General features: G+C 38.0%; 1 protein-coding gene across 1 annotated transcript in view; it reads right to left on the bottom strand.

The window, feature by feature from the left end:
• LOC124619218 (WD repeat-containing and planar cell polarity effector protein fritz) overlaps nucleotides 1–8,699 on the bottom strand; it is a 63,372-nt gene extending 54,673 nt beyond the window's left edge. The window contains exons 1-4 of the mRNA XM_047145438.1: nucleotides 8,417–8,699; nucleotides 8,200–8,335; nucleotides 7,945–8,125; nucleotides 3,362–3,561 (exon numbers count right to left, since the gene is read on the bottom strand). Coding sequence (XP_047001394.1) covers nucleotides 3,362–3,561; nucleotides 7,945–8,125; nucleotides 8,200–8,335; nucleotides 8,417–8,499 — 600 coding nt within the window. The 5' untranslated portion in view covers nucleotides 8,500–8,699. The remainder of the gene's footprint in view (nucleotides 1–3,361; nucleotides 3,562–7,944; nucleotides 8,126–8,199; nucleotides 8,336–8,416) is intronic.
• Between the last annotated feature and the right edge of the window lie 12,966 nt (nucleotides 8,700–21,665).

Genomic DNA, 21,665 nt, shown 5'->3' on the forward strand with positions numbered 1-21,665 from the left:
TATCCATCCACACATACAGACACAAGCAGACATATTTAAAGACAAAGAGTTTGGGCAGAGATGTCAGTCGAGGCAGAAGTGTAGAGGCAAAGAAGTTGTTGAAAGACAGGTGAGGTATGAGTGGCGGCAACTTGAAATTAGCGGAGATTGAGGCCTGGCGGATGACGAGAAGAGAGGATATACTGAAGGGCAAGTTCCCATCTCCGGAGTTCGGATAGGTTGGTGTTGGTGGGAAGTATCCAGATAACCCGGACGGTGTAACACTGAGCCAAGATGTGCTGGCTGTGCACCAAGGCATGTTTAGCCACAGGGTGATCCTCATTACCAACAAACACTGTCTGCCTGTGTCCATTCATGCGAATGGACAGTCCAGTCCTGTAACCCGGAAGGTGTACACGATCAGAGGCAGAGCCACGACCCACGTGATTTACCAGCTGACCTGCCTACACTGTGATGCATTCTATGTGGGAATGACCAGCAACAAACTGTATATATATTTCAGACATATTACAATAAACAGAAACACACCACTAGATATTAAAATAATTTCCACTGGATTTCACAGCCCTGTGTAAGAGTTGTAGTAGTGTTCTGTTTCAGTGCAAAAAAAAAAAAAAATATATATATATATATATATATATATATATATATATATATATATATATATATATATATTTTTTTTTTTTTTTTTTTTTTTTTTTTTTTTTTTTTTTTTTTTTTTTTCACTGAAACAGAACACTACTACAACTCTTACACAGGGCTGTGAAATCCAGTGGAAATTATTTTAATATCTAGTGGTGTGTTTCTGTTTATTGTAATATGTCTGAAATTAACATTTATTATTAATTTTGAGTGCTATTACAAATACATTTACTGGTTTTTACATCATTTATGACACAAGTAAGGGAAGATCTGTCCGTATCAGAAGATTCCGATTTATTGAAATTTTTAATAAATCCAGGTCCTTGAGTCCTTTATTTATTTTTTATTTACACATCAAGTTCCGTCCAACCAAATTGAGGAGCAAATATGCAAGGTCATGAAACATGCCAGTACATGAAATTACAACATAAAAGTAATAACAGATAAAAATAAAATGTTTATGAACAAGCAAGAAATTTCTGAACATTTAGCCAATGTTTGCATCACATTGAAATCTTATCAAGATCTGACTGAATATTTATGCAGCCTCTTTCAGATAGTACTTCATTATAGATAACTGCATTATCTGCAAAAAGTCTGAGGTTATATTAATATTGCCTGCAAGGTCATTAATATACAACATGAACAGCAAAATTCCAACACAATTCCCTGAGACACAACTACAATAACTTGTATATCTGACAATGGCTCTCTATCCAAGATAACATGCTGCATCCTCCCTACCAAGCGGTCCTCAATCCAGTCACAAATTTCATTTGATACCCCATATAACTGTACTTTTGACAATAAGTGTAGGCATGGTACTAAGTCAAATGCTTTTCAGATATCAAGAAATACTGCGTCTATCTGACTGCCTTGATCTGAAGATTTCAAGTATGTCATGTCAGTTGGGTTTCACTGATCGATGTCATTGGGATAAGAAAATATCTGCACTACTACACTGTCATATACATGTGAAATATACAATGTAATACAGGAGGCACAGTTAAAATTAGCATCCCTCCTCTCTGAATGTGAATGCAGTTTTCAACTTCTGAAATGGAGGAAACAGCTGCAACAATGGACAGTTTTATGCAATAATCAATTGTTAACATTCTTCTGTCAGCATTTCAGTTTGTTTCATCAGTGAAGTTAGATGTTTCTCTTAGCGGTCTGCAAAATGGCTTTCTCAATAGAAGAAATAATTGAAATTGTGCAAGCATATGTGGGAACAGATTAAGGAAACTCACAAAATTTTCAGGGTCAAGTATCCGCAAAGAGAGCAATACAGAGTCTGTATAAAAATTGGCGCACCTGCAGTCAATACAAAATGTAGAATGACAAAGATTTCATTCAGTTCACACACCAGAAGTTATTGCAGACATTCACCAAAGAATTTTCAGAGCCCAAAGAACTCTGAGACACGTAAATTGGCCCAACAGGTGCATGTAAATAGGAGGAGTAGCCAGTGGGTATTTAAAAGTCTTGATTTGAAGTCATATTGTGTGACAGTTGTGCAGTAATTATGGAAGGATGAACAGTCAGGAATGTGGAGATTAATGCACATGGCTTTTGAATAACATCAATCATGGTTTAATATATCTAAAAACAAAGATGATGTGACTTACCAAATGAAAGTGCTGGCAGGTCGACAGACACACAAACATACACACAAAATTCTAGCTTTCGCAACCGACGGTTGCTTCGTCAGGAAAGAGGGAAGGAGAAGGAAAGATGAAAGGATGTGGGTTTTTAGGGAAAGGGTAAGGAGTCATTCCAATCCCGGAAGCGGAAAGACTTACCTTGGGAGGAAAAAAGGACAGGTATACACTCGCACACACACATATCCATCCGCACATACACAGACACAAGCAGACATTTGCTTGTGTCTGTGTATGTGCGGATGGATATGTGTGTGTGCGAGTGTATACCTGTCCTTTCTTCCCCCCAAGGTAAGTCTTTCCGCTCCCAGGATTGGAATGACTCCTTACCCTTTCCCTAAAAACCCACATCCTTTCATCTTTCCTTCTCCTTCCCTCTTTCCTGACGAAGCAACCGTCGGTTGCGAAAGCTAGAATTTTGTGTGTATGTTTGTGTTTGTTTGTGTGTCTGTCGACCTGCCAGCACTTTCATTTGGTAAGTCACATCATCTTTGTTTTTAGATATATTTTTCCTACGTGGAATGTTTCCCTCTATTATATTCATATCAATCATGGTTTGTTAGATTCTTTCAGATACATCTTGAGTGATAAAGCATGGTTTCAACTTTCCAGTCATGGGAATTCAAAGAACACGTGGTACTGGGCAATAGCAAAGAAATTTTCATCAAACAGAAGAAGCTCTAGTTGCAGTCAACAAGAATTTTGCATAGCCTGACAGAACCTATTTTTCTGATGGGATGAGAAAGCTGCAGGATCACTGGACCAAGTGTATATAAATCAAAGCAGACTATGTTAAGAAGTAGGTGAGTTGCTTATTTCGATGCAAAGTTCAACAGGTTTCTTTCGTGCTGGTTACTGATTCACATAATGTCACTACTACAAACAAAGGGTGCATGCAACCAACTAACACCCAGTTTTTTTTATGAGTTTTAGTGCATTTAATAACAGTAAGAAGTGATGAGCAACCAAGATAATCATAATCCCTTCTCGAAGAATACGCAAACTTACCGAGCAACCAAGACAATCATAATCCCTTCTTGAAGAATACGCAAACTTACCATGTCTCCATTAACATTAGATGACAATTTTCTCTCCAAGCGCCGGCCAGATGGTCCAGCCAACTCCAGATTTTGTACTTTTGGTTCCAAACGACTAATTTTTTCTGATACATTGCAGTTTGTTAGTGGTTTCACAAAGTAAACAAGTGTTACCTGGTTATCATTGTATGAAAAAATTAAGTGCGTTTTTGTGAAAATAGCTGAAAAATAAAACATATAACAGTTAATTCTCTTCTGTGGAAAAGTAACTGCAATTGGCTTTTATTACACACACATGCAATGTTGATAAAGTGGGAGTTGTTACATTCATGAAACACGAGCATAAATTCAAAAAGTAGCCTACACTACTTGGAAGATTCCGTATACTTTGGCCTACACAAAACTTATATTAATACCGGAAATTTAAATGTCAGTAATGTAATATACAGATCTTCAATTAGGAAGTGGGAGCTTTCATGAAAAAAGTTGATACATTTTTATGCTGTTGATCAGACAGAAAGATATAATGACATAAATGTTATTGTTTTGATCTGAATTTCTTAAAGGAGTATTTCAGAATTAACTTTTTGTCTCAGTCACACAGTTCCCTACTCAACTGGCTAGTGATAGTAGTATTGTGACTAGGCAACAAATTAATACAACCATCTGAAATTAAATGTCTTTCCCGTGAAAACCTGATAGCTCATGATCTACAGTGAGATATATTACATAAATTAGTATAATGCATGGTTCCAAAATAAAAAAGAAAATCATGAAAGGTGGCAAATAACAGGGCAATTTGAAGAATATACTGTATATTTCTGAGTCCTTAATGATAAATTTCTAGGTGTCTAATTGCATTCACATAGGAAGCACGTCTTCCATCAATTATTTCCAGATAATCTCAGAAATTACATTATTAAAGAAAATGTAAGAACTTTGACAGGTGAATTTTGCAAAAAGCCTAATAATAGTACTAAAATCAACAGAACTATCTATTCTTCAGGGGAGGGGAGGTGTTAGGGATAGGTCTACCAGCTCAGAGGAAAGCACCAGGTTTGCAGGATAAGCATGTGGAAGGGAAGGATGGTAGTTGTTGCATGAGCTAGGCATGTGACGGATGGGTGCTGATGAAGTGTAATGCATGATGATGATGATATGGAAGCTTGGTTTGGGAGGAGGTGACAGGACAAAAGGAAGGGAAACTGTTCGATAGAGGATGTGGGGGCAGTTTTTATCAGAGGTTGATGTCAGAAGGATTACAGCAGTGAAGGATGAGTTGAAAGGATAACTCCCAGTTACATAGTTCAGAAAACCTGGTGCTAAAGGGAAGTATCAGATGAGGGCATAAAATAATAAATGGATCATTTTGTCAGCCGCCACACGCATCTCCTAATGTAACCAAAAATTTTAGAGAAAACCTCAGTTCACTTGTATGTAAGTTATCCAAACATACTGTATTCATTGGTGGAGACTTTCAGTCAACAATTAATTGGGAAAATTACAGTTTTGTTAGTGGTGGGAGTGATAACACATCCTGAAAAACATTACTAATGCCTCCTCTGAAAACTCCCTAGAACAGATAGTTAGGAATCCTACTCATGACAGAAATATATTGGGTGCAAGAAATAGACCTGACCTCTCTGAGAACGCCCACATGGAAAGCAATATCAGTGACCACGATGCGGTTGTGGCAACAACGATTACTAAAGTACAAAGGACAACTAAACCAAGCAGAAAGATATATATGTTCAGGAAACTAGATAAAAAATCAGTAGCGCCACATCTAAATGAGGAACTGAAACTTTCAGCACAGTGCACAAGTATCCTGACAAACTATGGCTGAAGTTTAAAAGAATAGTAGACCATGCACAGTATAGATATGAACCTGGTAAAACATTCCATAATAGGAGGAAATCTCCATGGTACTCAATCACTGTAAAGAAACTTCTGAGGGAGCAGAGATTACTGCGTAACAGGTGCAAAACAAAGCATAGGACTGTAGACAGAGAGATGCTGAATGAAATACGTTTGGCTGTCAAGAGAGCGATGGGTGACGCCTCCAATGACTACTGGAGTAGAATGTTGTCAAATGATCTTTCAAAGAACCCAAAGAAATTCTGGTCGTATGTAAAGGCTGTTAGTGGCACCAAAGATATTGTCCAGTGGCTAGCAAATGATAGAGATTAGTAAAGCAAAACCTGAAATGTTTAAACAATTTTCAAATGTTCCTTTACAAAGGAAAAACCAAAAAATTTGCCCCAATTTAATCCTCATACCGTTGAAAAGATGAATGAAATAATTATCACTGTCAGTAGTGTTGAGAAACAATTGAAATCATTAAAACTGAACGAAGCTCCAGGGCCCGATGAAATCTCTGTCAGACTCTATACTGAATTTGCGACTGAGTTAGCCACCCTTCTATCTATAATGTATCGTAGATCACTCAAACAAAAGACCATGTCCAGTTCTTGAAAAAAAAGTACAGGTCCCACCTGTCTACAAGAAGGTCAGTTGACACAAAAAATACCGTACTATATCCTTGACACCAATATGCCGTAGAATCTCAGAAGATTTTCTGAGATCAAACCTGAGATATCTTGAACTTCATGACCTTCTCAGTGACAACCAGCACGGATTCAAAAAACACTGATCATGTAAAACCCAACTTGCACTTTTCTCACATATCATACCAAAAGCTTTGGATCAGGGCAATCAGGTAGATGCAGTATTTCTTGATTTCCAAAAAGCATTTGACTCAGTACCACATCTATACTTACTGTCACTATCAAATAAATTTGAGACTGGATTGAGGTCCTCTTGCTAAGGAGCATGCAGCACATTTTCTTGCATGGAGAGCCATCATCAGATGTAGAAGTAACTTCACATGTGCACTAGGGAAGTTTGTTGGGACCCCTGCCATTTATAGTATACACGAATGACCTTGGAGACAATAGTAACTTCAGACTTTTTGCAGATTGTGAAGTTATCTATAATGAAGTACTATCTGAAAGAAGCTGCACAATATTCAGTCAGGTCTTGATAAGGTTTCAACGTGATACAACGATTGGCTACTTGTTCAGAGATGTAAAACTGTGCAGTTCACAAAACAAAAAAACTTAGTATCCTGTGACTATAAACTCAATGAGTCACTATTGGGAACGATCAACTCATACATATACCTGGAAATAACACTTTGGAGGAATGTGAGATACAATGATCACATAGACTCAGTCGTGCATAAAGCTGGTGGTAGAATCTGGTTTATTGGTAGAATACTGGGGAAGTTAAATCAGTCTACAAAGGAGATTGCTTACAAACCACTCGTGAGTGGTTCTAGAATGTTGCTCAAATGTGTGGGGGCTGTACCACATAGGACTTACAGGGGATACTGAATGTATACAGAGATGGGCAGCACAAATGGTCACAGGTTTGTTTGGTCCATTGGAGAGTGTCACAGAGATACTGAAGGAAATGAACTGGAAGACTCCTGAAGACAGACGTAAACTATTGCAAGAGAGTTTCAAGAACCGGCTTTAAGTGATGACTCTAGGAATATACTACAATCGCCTAAATGTCACTTACATACAGGTAATGAGGATAAGGTTAGAATAATTACTGCACGCACAGAAGCATTGAAACAATCATTCTTCCCATGCTCCATATGTGAACAGAACCTACTAACAGGTACAATGGGACATACCCTCTCCCATGCACTTCATGGTTGTTTGCAGATCTAGATGTAGATCCTGGTAGTGCAAGTTGTGAAGCAGCCACTGGACTTGAGAATGTTGTGTCACTGGGTGGTCACCTTTGTTTTTGGCCACAGTTCAGCAGTGGTCATTCATTCAGGTGGAGAGCTGAGTGGTTGTCATACCAATATAAAAAAATTGAGCAGTGACTGCAGAACAGTTGATACACGATGTGGCAGCTTCCACAGGTGGCCTTGCAACCTGCTGCTGCCCTCCAAGTGGCAATTACCCACCCCCAACCGTCTTCCTGCTTGATTTAAAAATAACAACAGCTGTTGATTAGATACCAAAAGATACAGCAACCCCCCCCCCCTCTCCCCCTTTGAAAAATGTCTCATGGTGGGGGTACATTTCAATCAGTTTCCTTATACAAATTGCCGAATATACAATTAACTATCAGTGTTAATAATTAAAAATTATGATTTACCATCTTCCCATGAACCATGTACTCCCTCTCCCCACAACCATGACTGATATGGAAAGTGTACAAGCAATATGTATTACCAATTTTGACTTATGGCAGTGAGACATGGACTTTGATACAGAAACGTCTTCAAAAACTTAATGTTGTTCAGCAAGCAATGAGGAGATGCATGCTGGGAATTAGAGAGAGAGTAAAACATAAAATCAGATCATGGACAGATAATAGTGGAAGACTATGACTGCAATGTAATAGCAACGGTTATACAATTTGATTGCCACCCCCCACACAACATTTACTGCAAGTAAGCATTAGGTCTACAATCCAATTTCATTTTTTAAAATTACTACTACTAATGTCACAGTTACTCACCACACTTCAATAGTTTGCATAACTTAAACAACACAACATAAACAACATGCAAAACTTACCATCAGCAATATACTCAGAAAGAAGTTTTCCAACAAGATACTTGTCAAATGAAATTTTTAGTATGTCACCAGTAAAAATGTTTATACATATTTTAGCAATAAGCCCAGAACTGAAAATCAGTTGCAAGAGGCTGTTGTCCCTCCAGTGACAATAGATCACTTTATGCTGAATCAAATGTTCCTGTAACAAAGTAACCTATGTATTTCACAAAATGTTTAAAATGGATATACAACTTAGTATTTTTCCACAGTTACCTCTAAATCTTTAATTGACTCTCTTAACTTGTTTGGTCTTTTATTTCGGACCACGCATGTGATTCCTCTTTGTTCCGCAAATGAACGCTTCCCTTCATTGTAGGGCGAATCAGACACGTCCTTTTTTTCTAAATACCTGAAACAAATTTCGAGCTATATATTTATTGTATGCATATGGTTAGCGACGAAGATGAAATAACGTTAAATCAATAACTACCTGAAAGCACCGAAGTCTGTGTCTTTAATAACTATTTCATCTTTCAGTGTCCAGAATCGAGCTTGACTTAACAACGTTAACATCCTTCATCGGGACATACATACAAATGTCCAGTTACTGCTACATACATTCTGACAATGATTTAGCACAAATAAATGCTGAGTTTATTTTATCATCCATTATTAACTATGACTGTGAAACAGCTCGTACACTCAAACACAACACATAACAATCCATCGCATGGCCAACTTAGTAAACATAAACATTGGCATCTCCGTCATTATTGTCACTTGAAAGGTATAACATCTGTGATCTTCGGATAAATAACAGCATCTGCGATTAGTGTTCGGCGATGCTATGAAATATCGACATTCTTGGCATTTCTAGTTGTATGTAGGCATCTTCCAGGTTAGCAGTTGCCAGGGAAAAACACCCACATTTGTAAATATGTCACAATAAAGCCCTATCATGTTCGAAATGGTTTCAGAGACGCGTAGCCTAATGACAGGATATTAAACACTTGACAAATTATTTTAGTGTTATTGTTAATATGTTATTTTTACACCCTTATTGAAACATAGCTCCAAATAAGTGAGACATAAACAGTTTGAAATCAACTTTAAACAGTCATTCAAGGAAAGCAAAATGATAACTCAGTCGCCAAATTAAACAATAAAAATTAGGATGACCACACATGCACATTTTCTCCTTAAATAGAAAGAGAGAGGTGTTTGAAATTTAACTAGAGACTTGTGACTCGAAAAATCCATGTCTTTACCACTACTGGACCCATAACCGAAAAAAGTTGTTCTTTAAATGAAGCACCAGTACTTTATTTTTCATCTTTCGTTTACTTATTCAACTGCATGATTGTTGCTGACAGTGCGAAACGAAAGAGTTCATTGAAAAGTGATCTATGAAAGACGGCCGTTCTATATGTGGAAATATTCAGCATAAGAAGCCCAACGGTAGGTCAAATTGAAAAACAAAAGCTGAACAGCGGAAAACACAGATAGATATAGAAATGTTATCCTCAAAAGGACAGAAAGTAGTCAATATTACTTCATCGACTTCATGAAAGGTAGACAGAATTAGAAGTCTGTCACTAACTCTTTATGTAATGTCATAGACTTTTCGGCAATTCGTCGTCATCTCGTTGAGATTATGTATGCTGCCAGTGGTCTGCTTCTTCACTATGGGAAGATGCAGACCACTGGCAGAGCACCTGATCGGAACGAGATCGCAGCTCTCAAAACTTTCAAATTACTGTTGTTTAAATATACGTAAATTAAAATGCGTTTCCTTCGGTACAAAAGGAATATTATTTAAATATGCTAAAAGGGGAACCACCGAATTAGTGTGGTCGAATCGGCATGGTTATAGATCTCAGTTGGTTGTGTTAGTGGAGTTAATAAATTAATTCTTCATTTGCTCCTTTCCATATCTGCGATCTCTTTCTGTCATGAGTAACATGTAAAGTTAGTTCATAAATGTAATAAATTCTCTTAATGACAACTTTTATAATATGCTGATAATTTACACGACTGCCTTTTACAAAAATCTTAAGCCAAGTGCAATCTCAAATACACACAGAAGATTTTGCTATGGAGCAGAAGGTATTGTCAACTAGATATTATTTCAGTCTGTGTTCCAAGTTAATTTTATTATCTATAACATTCTTCACATAACTGGGTGAATGGTCAAAGAATTTTATAGTTGAGTACCTCAATTTCTTCTACATTTACATCAGTACTCCACAAACCATCTGATGGTGTGTAAGCATATGGTACTTCGGGTACAACTAAATGATCCCTCTACCCTGGCCCACTCCCGAATGGCGCGTGGGAAGAATGATTCTCGGTAAGCCTCTGTATTGTCTTTAATTTCTGGAGTTCATTGTGGTCATTTGGCAAGATGTATGTGAAAGGATGTAATAAATTATGTTGTCCGACGGTTTTCCGGAAAGTACCTTCTCGAAATTACAATAGTAAACCTCTCTGTGATGCACAACGCCCCTCTTGTAGTGTCTGGCACTGGAGTTTGTTGAGCATCTGTGTAACGCTCTCGTGCCGACTAAACGACCCTGTTACGAAACGTGCCGCTGATCATTGAATCTTATCTACCTCTTCTATTAATCCATCCTGCTAAGGGCGCCAGACTAATGGACAATACTCAGGAATCGGCCGAATAAGCGTCTTGTAAACCACTTCCTTTGTGCAGGAGTTACATTTCCTTAAGATTCTTCCTATGAGTCTGTTGTCTGCTTTTTCCACTGCGTGTGCTACACTGTCATCCCACTTAAGGTCGCTCTGGGTAGTTATGCCTAGATGTTTTACGGTATACATTGTTTCCAGCAATTTGTCGTCAACAGTGTACTTGTACAGTAGCGGATATCTTTTCCCAATTATGAGCAATTTGTTACATTTATTTAGGTTCAGGGTCAACTGGCAGAAACTTCACCATTCATCACACCTCCGCAGATAATTCTACAAGTCGATACTGTTTTCTGTCTTTTCTTATAGACAACCACATCATCTGTGAACAGCCCTAAAGAGCTTCGAATGCTTTCTACTACAGCATTTATGCACATTGTGAACAGTACCACTACTATCCTACTTCCTTGGGTACTCCGAAATCACCTTTACATCTGCAGATTTTATTCCGTTAAGAGCGACATTTTGAGTTCTATCTGCAAGGAAGTCCTCAATCAATTCCCAAAATTTGGTCTGATAGTCAGTAAGCTCGTTTTTTTTTTTTCAACTGACAGCACTGCAAGATGGTGTCAAATGCCTTCTTAAAGTCAAGTAACATGGCATTCAACCTGAGCGCTGTTGTCTACAGCGATATGGATCTCATTGAAAAACAGAGCGATCTGAGTATCGCAAAATCTCTGTCTGTAGAATCCATATTGATTTTTATAGAGGAGATATTCGTTCCTCAGAAACGTCACAATTCTTGAGCATTAAACATGTTCCATAATTCTACAAAAGACTGACATCATGATGTAGGCCTGCAGTTATGTACATCTGCCCTACGACCCTTATTGACAACAGGAATGACATGCGCTTTTTTCCAGCAGCTAGGCACGCTTCATGGTTCCATTAAACAAAAACAAACTACTAATAGAATGGAGGCAAGTTCTTTCGCATAGTCTTTGTAGAATCTTACAGGTATCTCATCTGGTCCTAATGCCTTTTAACTATTAAGCGATTGTAGTTGCATTTCTATTCTGTGGTTGGTTATCTCATTACCTGTCATTTCAACATTCGTATGATGATTAAGAGGAGAGACTTTATTACGATTTTCCGTGGTGAAACAATTTCGTAAGACTGAACTCAGTATTTAAGCGTTCTCGCTCCTTTGTCTTCTGTTTCGGTCTCTGTATGGTCACTGAGTGACTGAACAGATGATTTTGCCTCCCTCACTGATTTTATGTACGACCAAAACCTGTTAGGGTTCTCAGTCAGATCGGTTGACGAAATTTTACTTTCAAAGTCATTGAATGCGTCTCTCATTGCTCTCCCTACGCTCAGTTTAGCTCTGTTCAGTTGCTGTTTGTCTGAATCTCTTGAATTTGTGATGAAGCTCTCTTCGATTATATAGCATATTTCTAACATGGCTATTAAACCACAGTGGGACTTTTCCATCCCTTAAGACGTTGCTCAGAACGTGTTTGTCGAAGGCTTATCGAATTATGCTTTTGAATTTTTTCATTTGTGCTTCTCATCTTCGTCATCAACACTGAATATCTGTAGTTGAGCACTCAGATACCTGTCAATTTGTATCTGGTCACTTTCGGTAAGCAAAAATATTTTACTTCCTTCCTTAACATTCATAGTAACACCTGTAATCAAAGTTGCTATCACAGTCATATGATAACTTATACCTTCCTCTAGGTCAGTTGATTCGACATTTGCAGTTCTGTTCGTAAGTAGGAAGTCCAAGCATTTTCTTCTCGATTTGGTTTTCTAATTATTTGCTTGAAGTAATTTTAAGATGAGACGTTCAGAATAACGCCATCTAATCCCGGTCTGTGGCACCAATTTTGACAGAATGACTCTCCCAGTCTATACCTGGCAAGTTGAAGGCACCTCCTATTACAATGGTATGATGAGGAAAGTTATTAACAATCTTCTGTGACACATTAGGCTAAGTGATGGAGAGTGTAAGTTATTTCTTCTCTGAGTATTAATTTATGAATGTCACTATTGTATTCCATCAGTGATTACTTGTTGACTATTAACATCATAAGGGACTAAATCTACTGTTTTAAGAACTACCTACAAGAGGTTCTAAAATGGTCACCACATATTAATTTCTTAAACCCTTACATGCAATTAACACTTTCTTCAGTGAAAAGTTGTGCCATTTGCGTTATTGAGTGAGAAAAGAAAAAGTAAGTAAACTTTTTGAAATTTTTCATCTCCAAAAGCTGTTATTATCGTTAATGTGAATGTTGCAGGACTTACAGATTTAATAACATCTGCAAAATGTGACTTCCATTTCAGACCGGTATCAATAAAAAAGCACCAGTTTCGAATATTCTGTTTAATTTAATAATTTTGCTTGATTGGTTATTTTTAATGTTGTGGTCAAGCCTAGTAAAATACAGAAGTACATTTATTCTGTTGTATCTAAGTTCAGTGATGGTCTATTTGGAGAAACCCAGTTAATAATTTTAAAGGAAATTTTATTTACATTTGCAGTTGTTGAAGTTTCTTTATTAGCTTTGGTTATAAATCTTGCATCATCAGCAAACAGAATTATGGAATTTTGGCTTCCTGGAAAAGATAACAGATTAGTTATATACTGGGTGGCTTAAGGGAAATGGAGCTTTCTAGACTGGCTAGTACACCACTGTCAGTAGTGGGAGGGATATAGCACATACATAAGTCACTTTGGGATTGTCCTCCATCTTAATAGCAATGGAACAGAGGGTGCACATTTGCGTATGAAAATTTTGTCCTAAATGCTGAGTCGATTACTGCAACTTGCTGGATACTTAGTCGCTAGTTTAATTGTCCAGCTCGAAGTTGCAAAATTATGGTGGGCTGCAGCTTTTAAAACAACATAAAATATTCTTAGGAAAAAACTGACAGCTCCTGACAAAAGTGCTAGGATATCGCCATTCTGAAAGAGACAATCATTAGTGGTCCAGGTAGTTCAGCTATCAACATGTTCACTGTTTAAGCATGAACTATGAGTCGGTAAGGCTTGGTTTTAAATTCCACCTATATAAAATGCTGCTGGTTCATTATCTCAAAGACAGGGATTTTACAACCAGAAGACTTCGCTGTAAGTGATCTTTGAAGATGCAGTAGTACTTGTTAGTGATGAAGTGCATTTTCACTTGAATGGTTTATTTAACAGAGCTATTGTTTTTGGGCCCCTGAAGTGGCTTGTGTAGCTCATGAGAGACCTCATCACTCTCCACAAGTGATTGTGTGATGTGCTGCAGTTGCTGTCGGTGTAATCAAGACTTTTTTTTCAGGACAGTGTAACAGTGACAGTGAACTCTGACTGTACGATACACATGCTAATACGTCCTTTATGGCAGAACTGTGTAGATGATGGATAATCACTAGGAGTGTTGATTTTTAACAGGATAGTACAACACTGCACCCTGTTAATGAATCCATGGCAGTTGTAAGGAATATTTTCCTTGGACATTTTATTTCTCTTTTTGCTGCTGTGCCAGATTTCTCCCATTGCGACTTTTTATTGTGGGAGTATTTGAAGGAAAGTGTTTTTGTTGCCAAAGCGTGAAGTTTAATGTTTTGGAAAGCGGCCATTAAAGAAGAGTTGGGTTTGTTTGACAAACACCTGTTGCCGCAAGTTGTGAATAAGTACTGGCATAGAGCTGAAAATTATATTCAGGATAATGGCCACCATGTGAAAACATTCTTTTCGATGGGCCCATGTAAATTAAGTAGTGGATGTTAACGTTTCATTTTGTGTAAATAAAAATGTTTTTTCTTAAAAAAATCTACCTTTGACTGTTCATTTGAAAACTGTTTTTAGTACGGTCACCACATAAAATTTGACGATACCTCTGTCGTGGCTCTCACTAACGGCTTCTGGGACAGTTTAATACAAGAAGCTATTGAAATATAAATTACCGCAAACATCCTGAACAGAGATGGTGGCTTGCAGCTCAGCGCTGCGTGGGATCCAGCGATCGCGCGGTTGAAGAGGGCACATCAAAAGCCGTATCAAAACATGCCCATGTATGGCAATGTCACGGGCACCAGTGGCGTCACAGCCGGCAGCTAGCGTATTTAAGGGCGCACCAACAGCTCACTGGCAGTCATAACACTTCACAATGACCAAGGAGTGCTTGGCCAAAAGCTCTTGTAGATTTAAGCAATTTGATGCGGTTGGAAAGCCGAGAACATTTTATTCAATGTTATCGCCGCGAAACTCTGCATTCATACAGCTCGCTTTTTTGTACCCCCGACGCCATCACAAGCATTCTTCCCATGGCATGAAGCGAAAAAGTGCCGTTCTACATCAAACCCGAAATCTTATTTATGAAAGGAGATGTTGATAAATTTTTTTTGTTTTATATTTACTTGCTGCCCCATCCGAAAAGTAAATCAGTTTTTTGTGGAAGGGTGGTGCTGTTTAATGTAGTTTGTTAATTTTAGTTGAAAAATGTGCACTGCTGTAGTGTTGTGTTCAAGGTTGTCACTTATGACACAAAAGCTGTGGCTTATTAGTTTATCTTCATCTCTATAATAGAATACAAATGGATGAACTGTGGCCTGTTTGTTTACCCAGTGGTGCCCTTGTACTTTATCTTGAACAACAAAGGAATAATTTTCCGAAAAGTTGGCAAGAACTAAGCATTTATTAGTTGCCAAGGTTTGCTTTTTGTCTTTCAAAAATTTACTTTGAGCTTTTGCAATAAAATGATGCATTTTCAGATTTTCAAGATTGGCCACCAACATTTCAAAAACTATCCTCGTGATTTTATCAGTGTCACCAATTCAGTTCTGTCTTGTGTCACCCATTGTTTGTATTTTATATTGTCAGGCATCCAATCGTCTTCTTTGGATTATTCAAACATGTCAAGTAAGGCTTGTTTGCCTAGACAATCTTCATATTTTCCCTTGATCATACAATTGTAACTGTCAATATCGCATACCATAACTTCCAAAAGGTCTTTATAGTCAACTCTAAGACTGGCCCCATCTATCATCAACTTTATGTTCTGATGATACAAACAAACACAAACATTATGGGTGCCAGATGCCCCTGCAACAATACACCATCTCGCAAAACTTTGATCTTCCAATTTTAATGTCAGGATTTTCTTTTTTGAATTCAGTGAATAGTTCATTTAAATTACACAATATTAACATTTTTGTCTCTGAATCTTAGAACCAATTTCTTTCACAGAAACACAGTCTTTTTTGCCAGACATCAAATGGCTGTTATTGTCATCATCATAATACTTAATATCTTTATTGATTGTGTTTTCAAATTAGATGTACTTTTCTTTTGTAATGCTGGTAAAATTCCCTATTCTTTTACTAATTGCCTTGTTAACTTAACAAGATGTTCTGACACATTAAATTCGTCATTAACTTTTGTTCAACTCCAAGAATTCGGCAGTAAACTGATAATCTTAATTATATCCTCTTTCTTTGAACTACTGTATCTAGTTTTTAGTTTTTCTATCAAATCATCATATTTGGTTTGTGGAGTTTTAGAACATTCATCTGTTTTAGTACAAGTTGTATTTTGAAATGAAACTCCCAAATTCTTTTTGATTGTAGCTGCTACTTCCTCTATTTTTGTATTCAAGACACTTGGTCTTTTATCTTGACTTAGTTTTCTAATTTTACTAGCAGGTGATATATCCAGGATTTCACAAGCTATTATCTACTTTTTTAATTGTTGCTGATAAGTCACAAAACTCTGTATCTGAGGTTTCACTATCCTTTCTCTTGTGAATTACAAATACCTTAGAGTAACATGTTGGACACAACCATTTTCCTGATATGAGATTGTCAAAAGGGCTTTTATTTTTAGAAAAAATGATCAAATGTTATTTCATGCAAACCTTTTGTTATAGGTTTCTTGTTTCTCAAAAGTGTCCATGCAAAACTGACCAAAAAGGTGATGAAATTTTTTAAGTATTTCATTTCATGGCGCTTGCATGTTGATTTGACCTCTGGGCCGACTCGTAAGCAAAACAACACTTTCTCTTCTTCACTGTAATCTTCGATTAAAGTAATGTATTTCGGATACACTCCATACACACTTTTATGACTTGCTTCATTAATAATAACACCAATAGAACACTGAGACACCATTTTTCAACTCCACCCTTCAAGAACTTCGAACTAAAAAAGTGCGAGCAGACAATTGTTGGTGTAAGGGGGAAGACAAAAATCAGACTTGTACAGGCATGCAGATGCAATTGTCAGTGTGCTGAAACAATTATCACAGCATTGTTTCGACAAATAATCATTAGCTAGTGTAATGTGGTGTGTTACATTATGCAACTGGTGTACTTTATTTGATTACCGTACCAGATATCGCAGATGTTAAAAAACGTATTTTTGACTAATGTATGTAATCTTTTTTCCAGAACTTTCAATTGAATCTAAAAGTTGAAACTTATACTGAAGTTTGATATCATAAAGGTCTTTTATCTGTGAAATTTTCAGATTTTCATCTGTTTCCCTGACAAAGATATTGCAGGCCTCGAAATGGAAAAATTTAAAAAATCCATTTTTAAAAACAGTGTATTTTTTAAGTGTAAGCTGCTCACCATTGATACTCTGTATAAAGTAACTATACTATATAGTGTAATAGCAGAAAAAATATTAAAGCTGAGAAATTAATCTTTCTTTGGAAAACTATTGTTCAAAAATTGAGTTTTTTTATTTGTGGCTGATAACTTTGAACTATTAAAAATATATTAAAGAATACATTCAGCTAGTGATAATGATGTTAATTTGTAGCCCAGAGTGTGTTGGACTAAATGTATTTTATCTGAAAGGCTTAGGACAATCTACTACTGAATAATTGTAAAAAATGTAGATGTTTGCAAATACGAAAAAACACATGTGGCCTGGAACAAATATGGCCTCCATTTCAAAATAATGAACAATTAATTTTTTTAAAAAATTTGTGACTACTAAACATTAGGGAATTCACCCAGCAAATATAAAATATTTCTGAGATGGTCAAGCAACCAGTTATTTTTTTCTTGAACCACTTGGTATGGATTGACCCTATTTTGTCTGTTCTAGAAACCCTGTGAAATTCTACATCTACATCTGTAGTCTGCAAAGCACCGTGAGGTGCATGGTCCTCGAAGTTCTTCGATATACTTTTTACACTCGAAATGTGATACACATTGATGATGTGGTCATTAGTACAGCGTGAAGCTATATCTTCAGCATAAGGAATAATCACTACAAGCTTGCCACAGGGATCGATATTTGATCTGATTTCGGTCTTGCTATATAGGGTGATCTACTGGATGTACTAAAAACAGTTTTCAAATGAACAGTGGAAGGTAGATTTTTTAAGAAAAAACATTTTTATTTACACAAAATGAGACGTTAACATCCACTACTTAATTTACATGGGCCCATCGAAAAGAATGTTTTCACATGGTGGCCATTATCCAGAATATAATTTTCAGTGCTATGCCAGTACTTATTCACAACTTGCACCAACAGGCGTTTGTCAAACAAACCCAACTCTTCTTTAATGGCAGCTTTCAAAAATATTAAACTTCATACTTTGGTAACAAAAACACTTTCCTTCAAATGCTCCCACAAGAAAAAGTCGCAATCGGAGAAATCTGGCACAGCAGCAAAAAGAGAAATAAAATGTCTGAGGAAATACATTCAGCTAAGTGATAACGATGTTAATTTGTAGCTCAGAGTGTGTTGAACTAAATGCATTTTATCTGAAAGGCTTAGGACAATCCACTACTGAATAATTGTAAAAAATGTAGATGCTTGCAAATACGAAAAAACGCATGTGGCCTGGAACAAATATGGCCGTCATTTTAAAATAATATAGAATAATTTTTTTAAAAAAATTTTTTTGTGACTACTCAACATTGGGAAATTCATGCAGCAAATATAAAATTTTTCTGAGATGGTCAAGCAACCAGTGCTGGACCACTTGGTATGGATTGACCCAGTAGGGATAGAAACCCATATCCAGGAAAGTCATTAAACTATGCTGCACAGCCACGAAGTTGGAAGGTCTTATTCTTCCCACTAGCCATTCATCCAGCAGCAAATGTGGGCTCATACCTCGACGATCGACGCCTCTGCTGCTGTTGTGCTTAATGATCTCTTGAGTGTTGTTATGACAAACAGACACAAGCTGCAGCCCAGTGAACTAACCCTGCAGAGTGAAGCCCAGGATGCTGCCAGCCCAGATAGAGCAGAACATGGAAACACCAAAACCAGAGTTAGCTTAGCACACTACGCAAGCTAACTTCTCTGAGACGAGTTAGAAGAGGCTGTTAGCGTCTGATGCATGTCTCTGGGTGTGGGGTAGGGGTGTCCTAGAAATACCACAGGGTGGAAATCATAATTCGTCACCGCCACAGCAAGTGTCAGAGTTGACAGGACCTCAACCATCCTACAGAGAGCTACATACCTCATTCCAAAATGCAGCTGCTGTGAATGCACATATACCCTAGGCACTGCACACTGGATGAAAATAGGAAACTAAATTATGTCTACTGCAGAGTTTCCCACTCTGCTATATCGTACAAATGTTCAAAACGACGTTAAAGAGGCGGAACATACTGACCAGTAGCTGAAAGCGTTGACGTTCGCGCTTGGAAACTTTCTCCAATATCGGAGATGCGGCGCCTGAGAATGTTTCAAATTCGTCACACTATCACAAACATTAGGCCCAGCTACTACACAGTGCTAGGAACCTAACGATCTTCACACATCACAGTTATCCAAACCAGTAGAAACCATGGAGCATAGTTACAGAGCAAAATAACTAACCTCCTACTCGTCAGTGCTGCTGGATGGCGACTTCTACATCTACACTGTGCAAGCTATTTTATGGTTTATAGAGGAGTTCTTTATATAACACTGCCATTTCTCCACCTCTCCTCCCCCTTATTCCCCAGTCCAGTTCAAGCCGAGAATGTGTTGGTAAGCCCCCATATGACCTCGATCTCCCTACACAAAGACAAAATGACTCCTATACAAAACAGGGACAACATAGCAGAGAAGGTGTAGCCCTTTTTATGACAGTTGAGGACTACACCAAAACGCTCGCTGATGGGAGTCCTCAATACATGACATGACCTTGTGGGCGACACTGCGACAAACAAACAAATGACTACTACACCACTTCCCGAAAACAAAGAAAATAAGCGGACTGCCACTTACGACATAAACTTTCATCACCTATGGGGGCAACTCTCTACCTGATCTTGTGTCATTGAGTTCATGCTTAACAGATTATGTGACCAAGGTAGTGTTAGGTCATAGCATTACAAGCGACCAACTCCTCACCATATTGAAGGACAGCTACTGTCTATGCAAACTAAGTTGACACTCAGTGCACTGTCTGGTGGCTGCGATAGTAAATGGGAAATGCCTTTATGGTCGCTACAAACAGCCACCAGGCCTAGTGTCAGTTTATTTTGTGCGAACAGTATTCGAGCTCCGTCACCAAATCAAACTCCCAGAACCATAAATCACTAGTTTGCAGCTGACTGGACGAAATATCAGACAATAATTGACAACAAGTTCATTGCTCCCCTGACTACAGTTGACCATAAAGACATAAATCTCATAAATGACGTAACAGGAGAGATGCATAGAACCGCTACTGATGTAGACATATAATGATGATCCAACGTTATCATCACTGGTCACTGAGTGACAGAAAGCCAGCTGGTGGTCCTCTGAGAGTGTGAGGCGGTAAGGAAAATACGTAAGCAAAGCAGAGAAGAATGGGGTATCATTCTGGAGACAAGAGAGCCTCAAAATGGAGAAATACATTGACATAACTGATTTTGACAGAAGGGCAGACTCTGGGAACGAGAGAACATAAACAGCAAAGTTTGGTGGTTACAGGCGATCATCACCAGTGTGTTAAAAACATGCTTCGTGAACTCAAATAGGGATACTTGAAGGGAATGGGCTGTTCTTTCTGCGGAATATTGCGAAAATTTAGAGAACCGGCATTTGAAGCTGATTCCAGACTGATTTTTCTGCTGCCAGTTACATGTTGAGTAAGGACCACAAAGATAAGATAAAAGAAACTCGGGGGTGTATGAGGCATATAGACAGGCGTTTTGCCCTCTCTCTATTTGTGGAGCAGGAAAGGCAGACAATGATTAGTCATGCACAATGCGGTAGCTTGCAGATTATGTATGTAGATGTAGATGAAGATGTAAATGTTGGACATTCATGTGTCACCAAAGAATATGTTGATCAGAGGCTTACCCCCTCCGTAAAGCAGTTTAGGTGGCGATCTGCAGCAAGTCTAACGTCAGAGTAAAATCGAGGTACAGGCACAAGTGTTTCAGAGCGAACCATGCAGACCACATTTTTGAACTTGAGGCTCCACAGCGGTCAACCATCATCAGTTCACTTGTTCACTCAAAGACATCTTTAGTTAGGCCTGCAGTGTGCACAAGGTCAACTAGGTCGCTGCACTGATCAGATGAAACGTGTCGCTCGGTCGGCTGATCCACGTTTCTTGTTAGACCAGATCAATGGTTGTATCCAGATACGCCATTACTCAGGTGAAAAAGCTGCTCTGGTATCCCTTGATGTTCAAACTTGATGTCTTTCCCGATGACGATGACATCTCCCAACAGAATAAATATCCATATTGCAAGTTGAGAATCGTGCTACAGTGTAGTTTGAGGAGTATGACAGCGAACGCACCTTCGTATCTTGGCCACCACATTCGAGAGATCTGAATCCAATTGAAGATATCTGGGACGCTATCGGGCGCCAGCCCCACGTCCACAAACGATCAGACCGTTATTTACGGGAATTTACTTGACCTGTGCGTCGTCATCTGGTGTCACATATCTTCAGAAGCCTTCCAATGACTTCTCGGTTGCATGTCATGTAGAATCCTTTGTATATAGCGTTCTAACAGGACCCAAAACTTCATTAAGCAAGTGATTATAATGATTTGGCTCCTCAAAGACCATTAAAAACTGGAAACTCTGTCTTCTTCCGTCCCCCTCCCCCCTCTGATGCACTGCTAGTTACAATCT

This window comes from Schistocerca americana, chromosome 6, assembly GCF_021461395.2.
Source record: "Schistocerca americana isolate TAMUIC-IGC-003095 chromosome 6, iqSchAmer2.1, whole genome shotgun sequence".
NCBI lineage: Eukaryota > Metazoa > Arthropoda > Insecta > Orthoptera > Acrididae > Schistocerca > Schistocerca americana.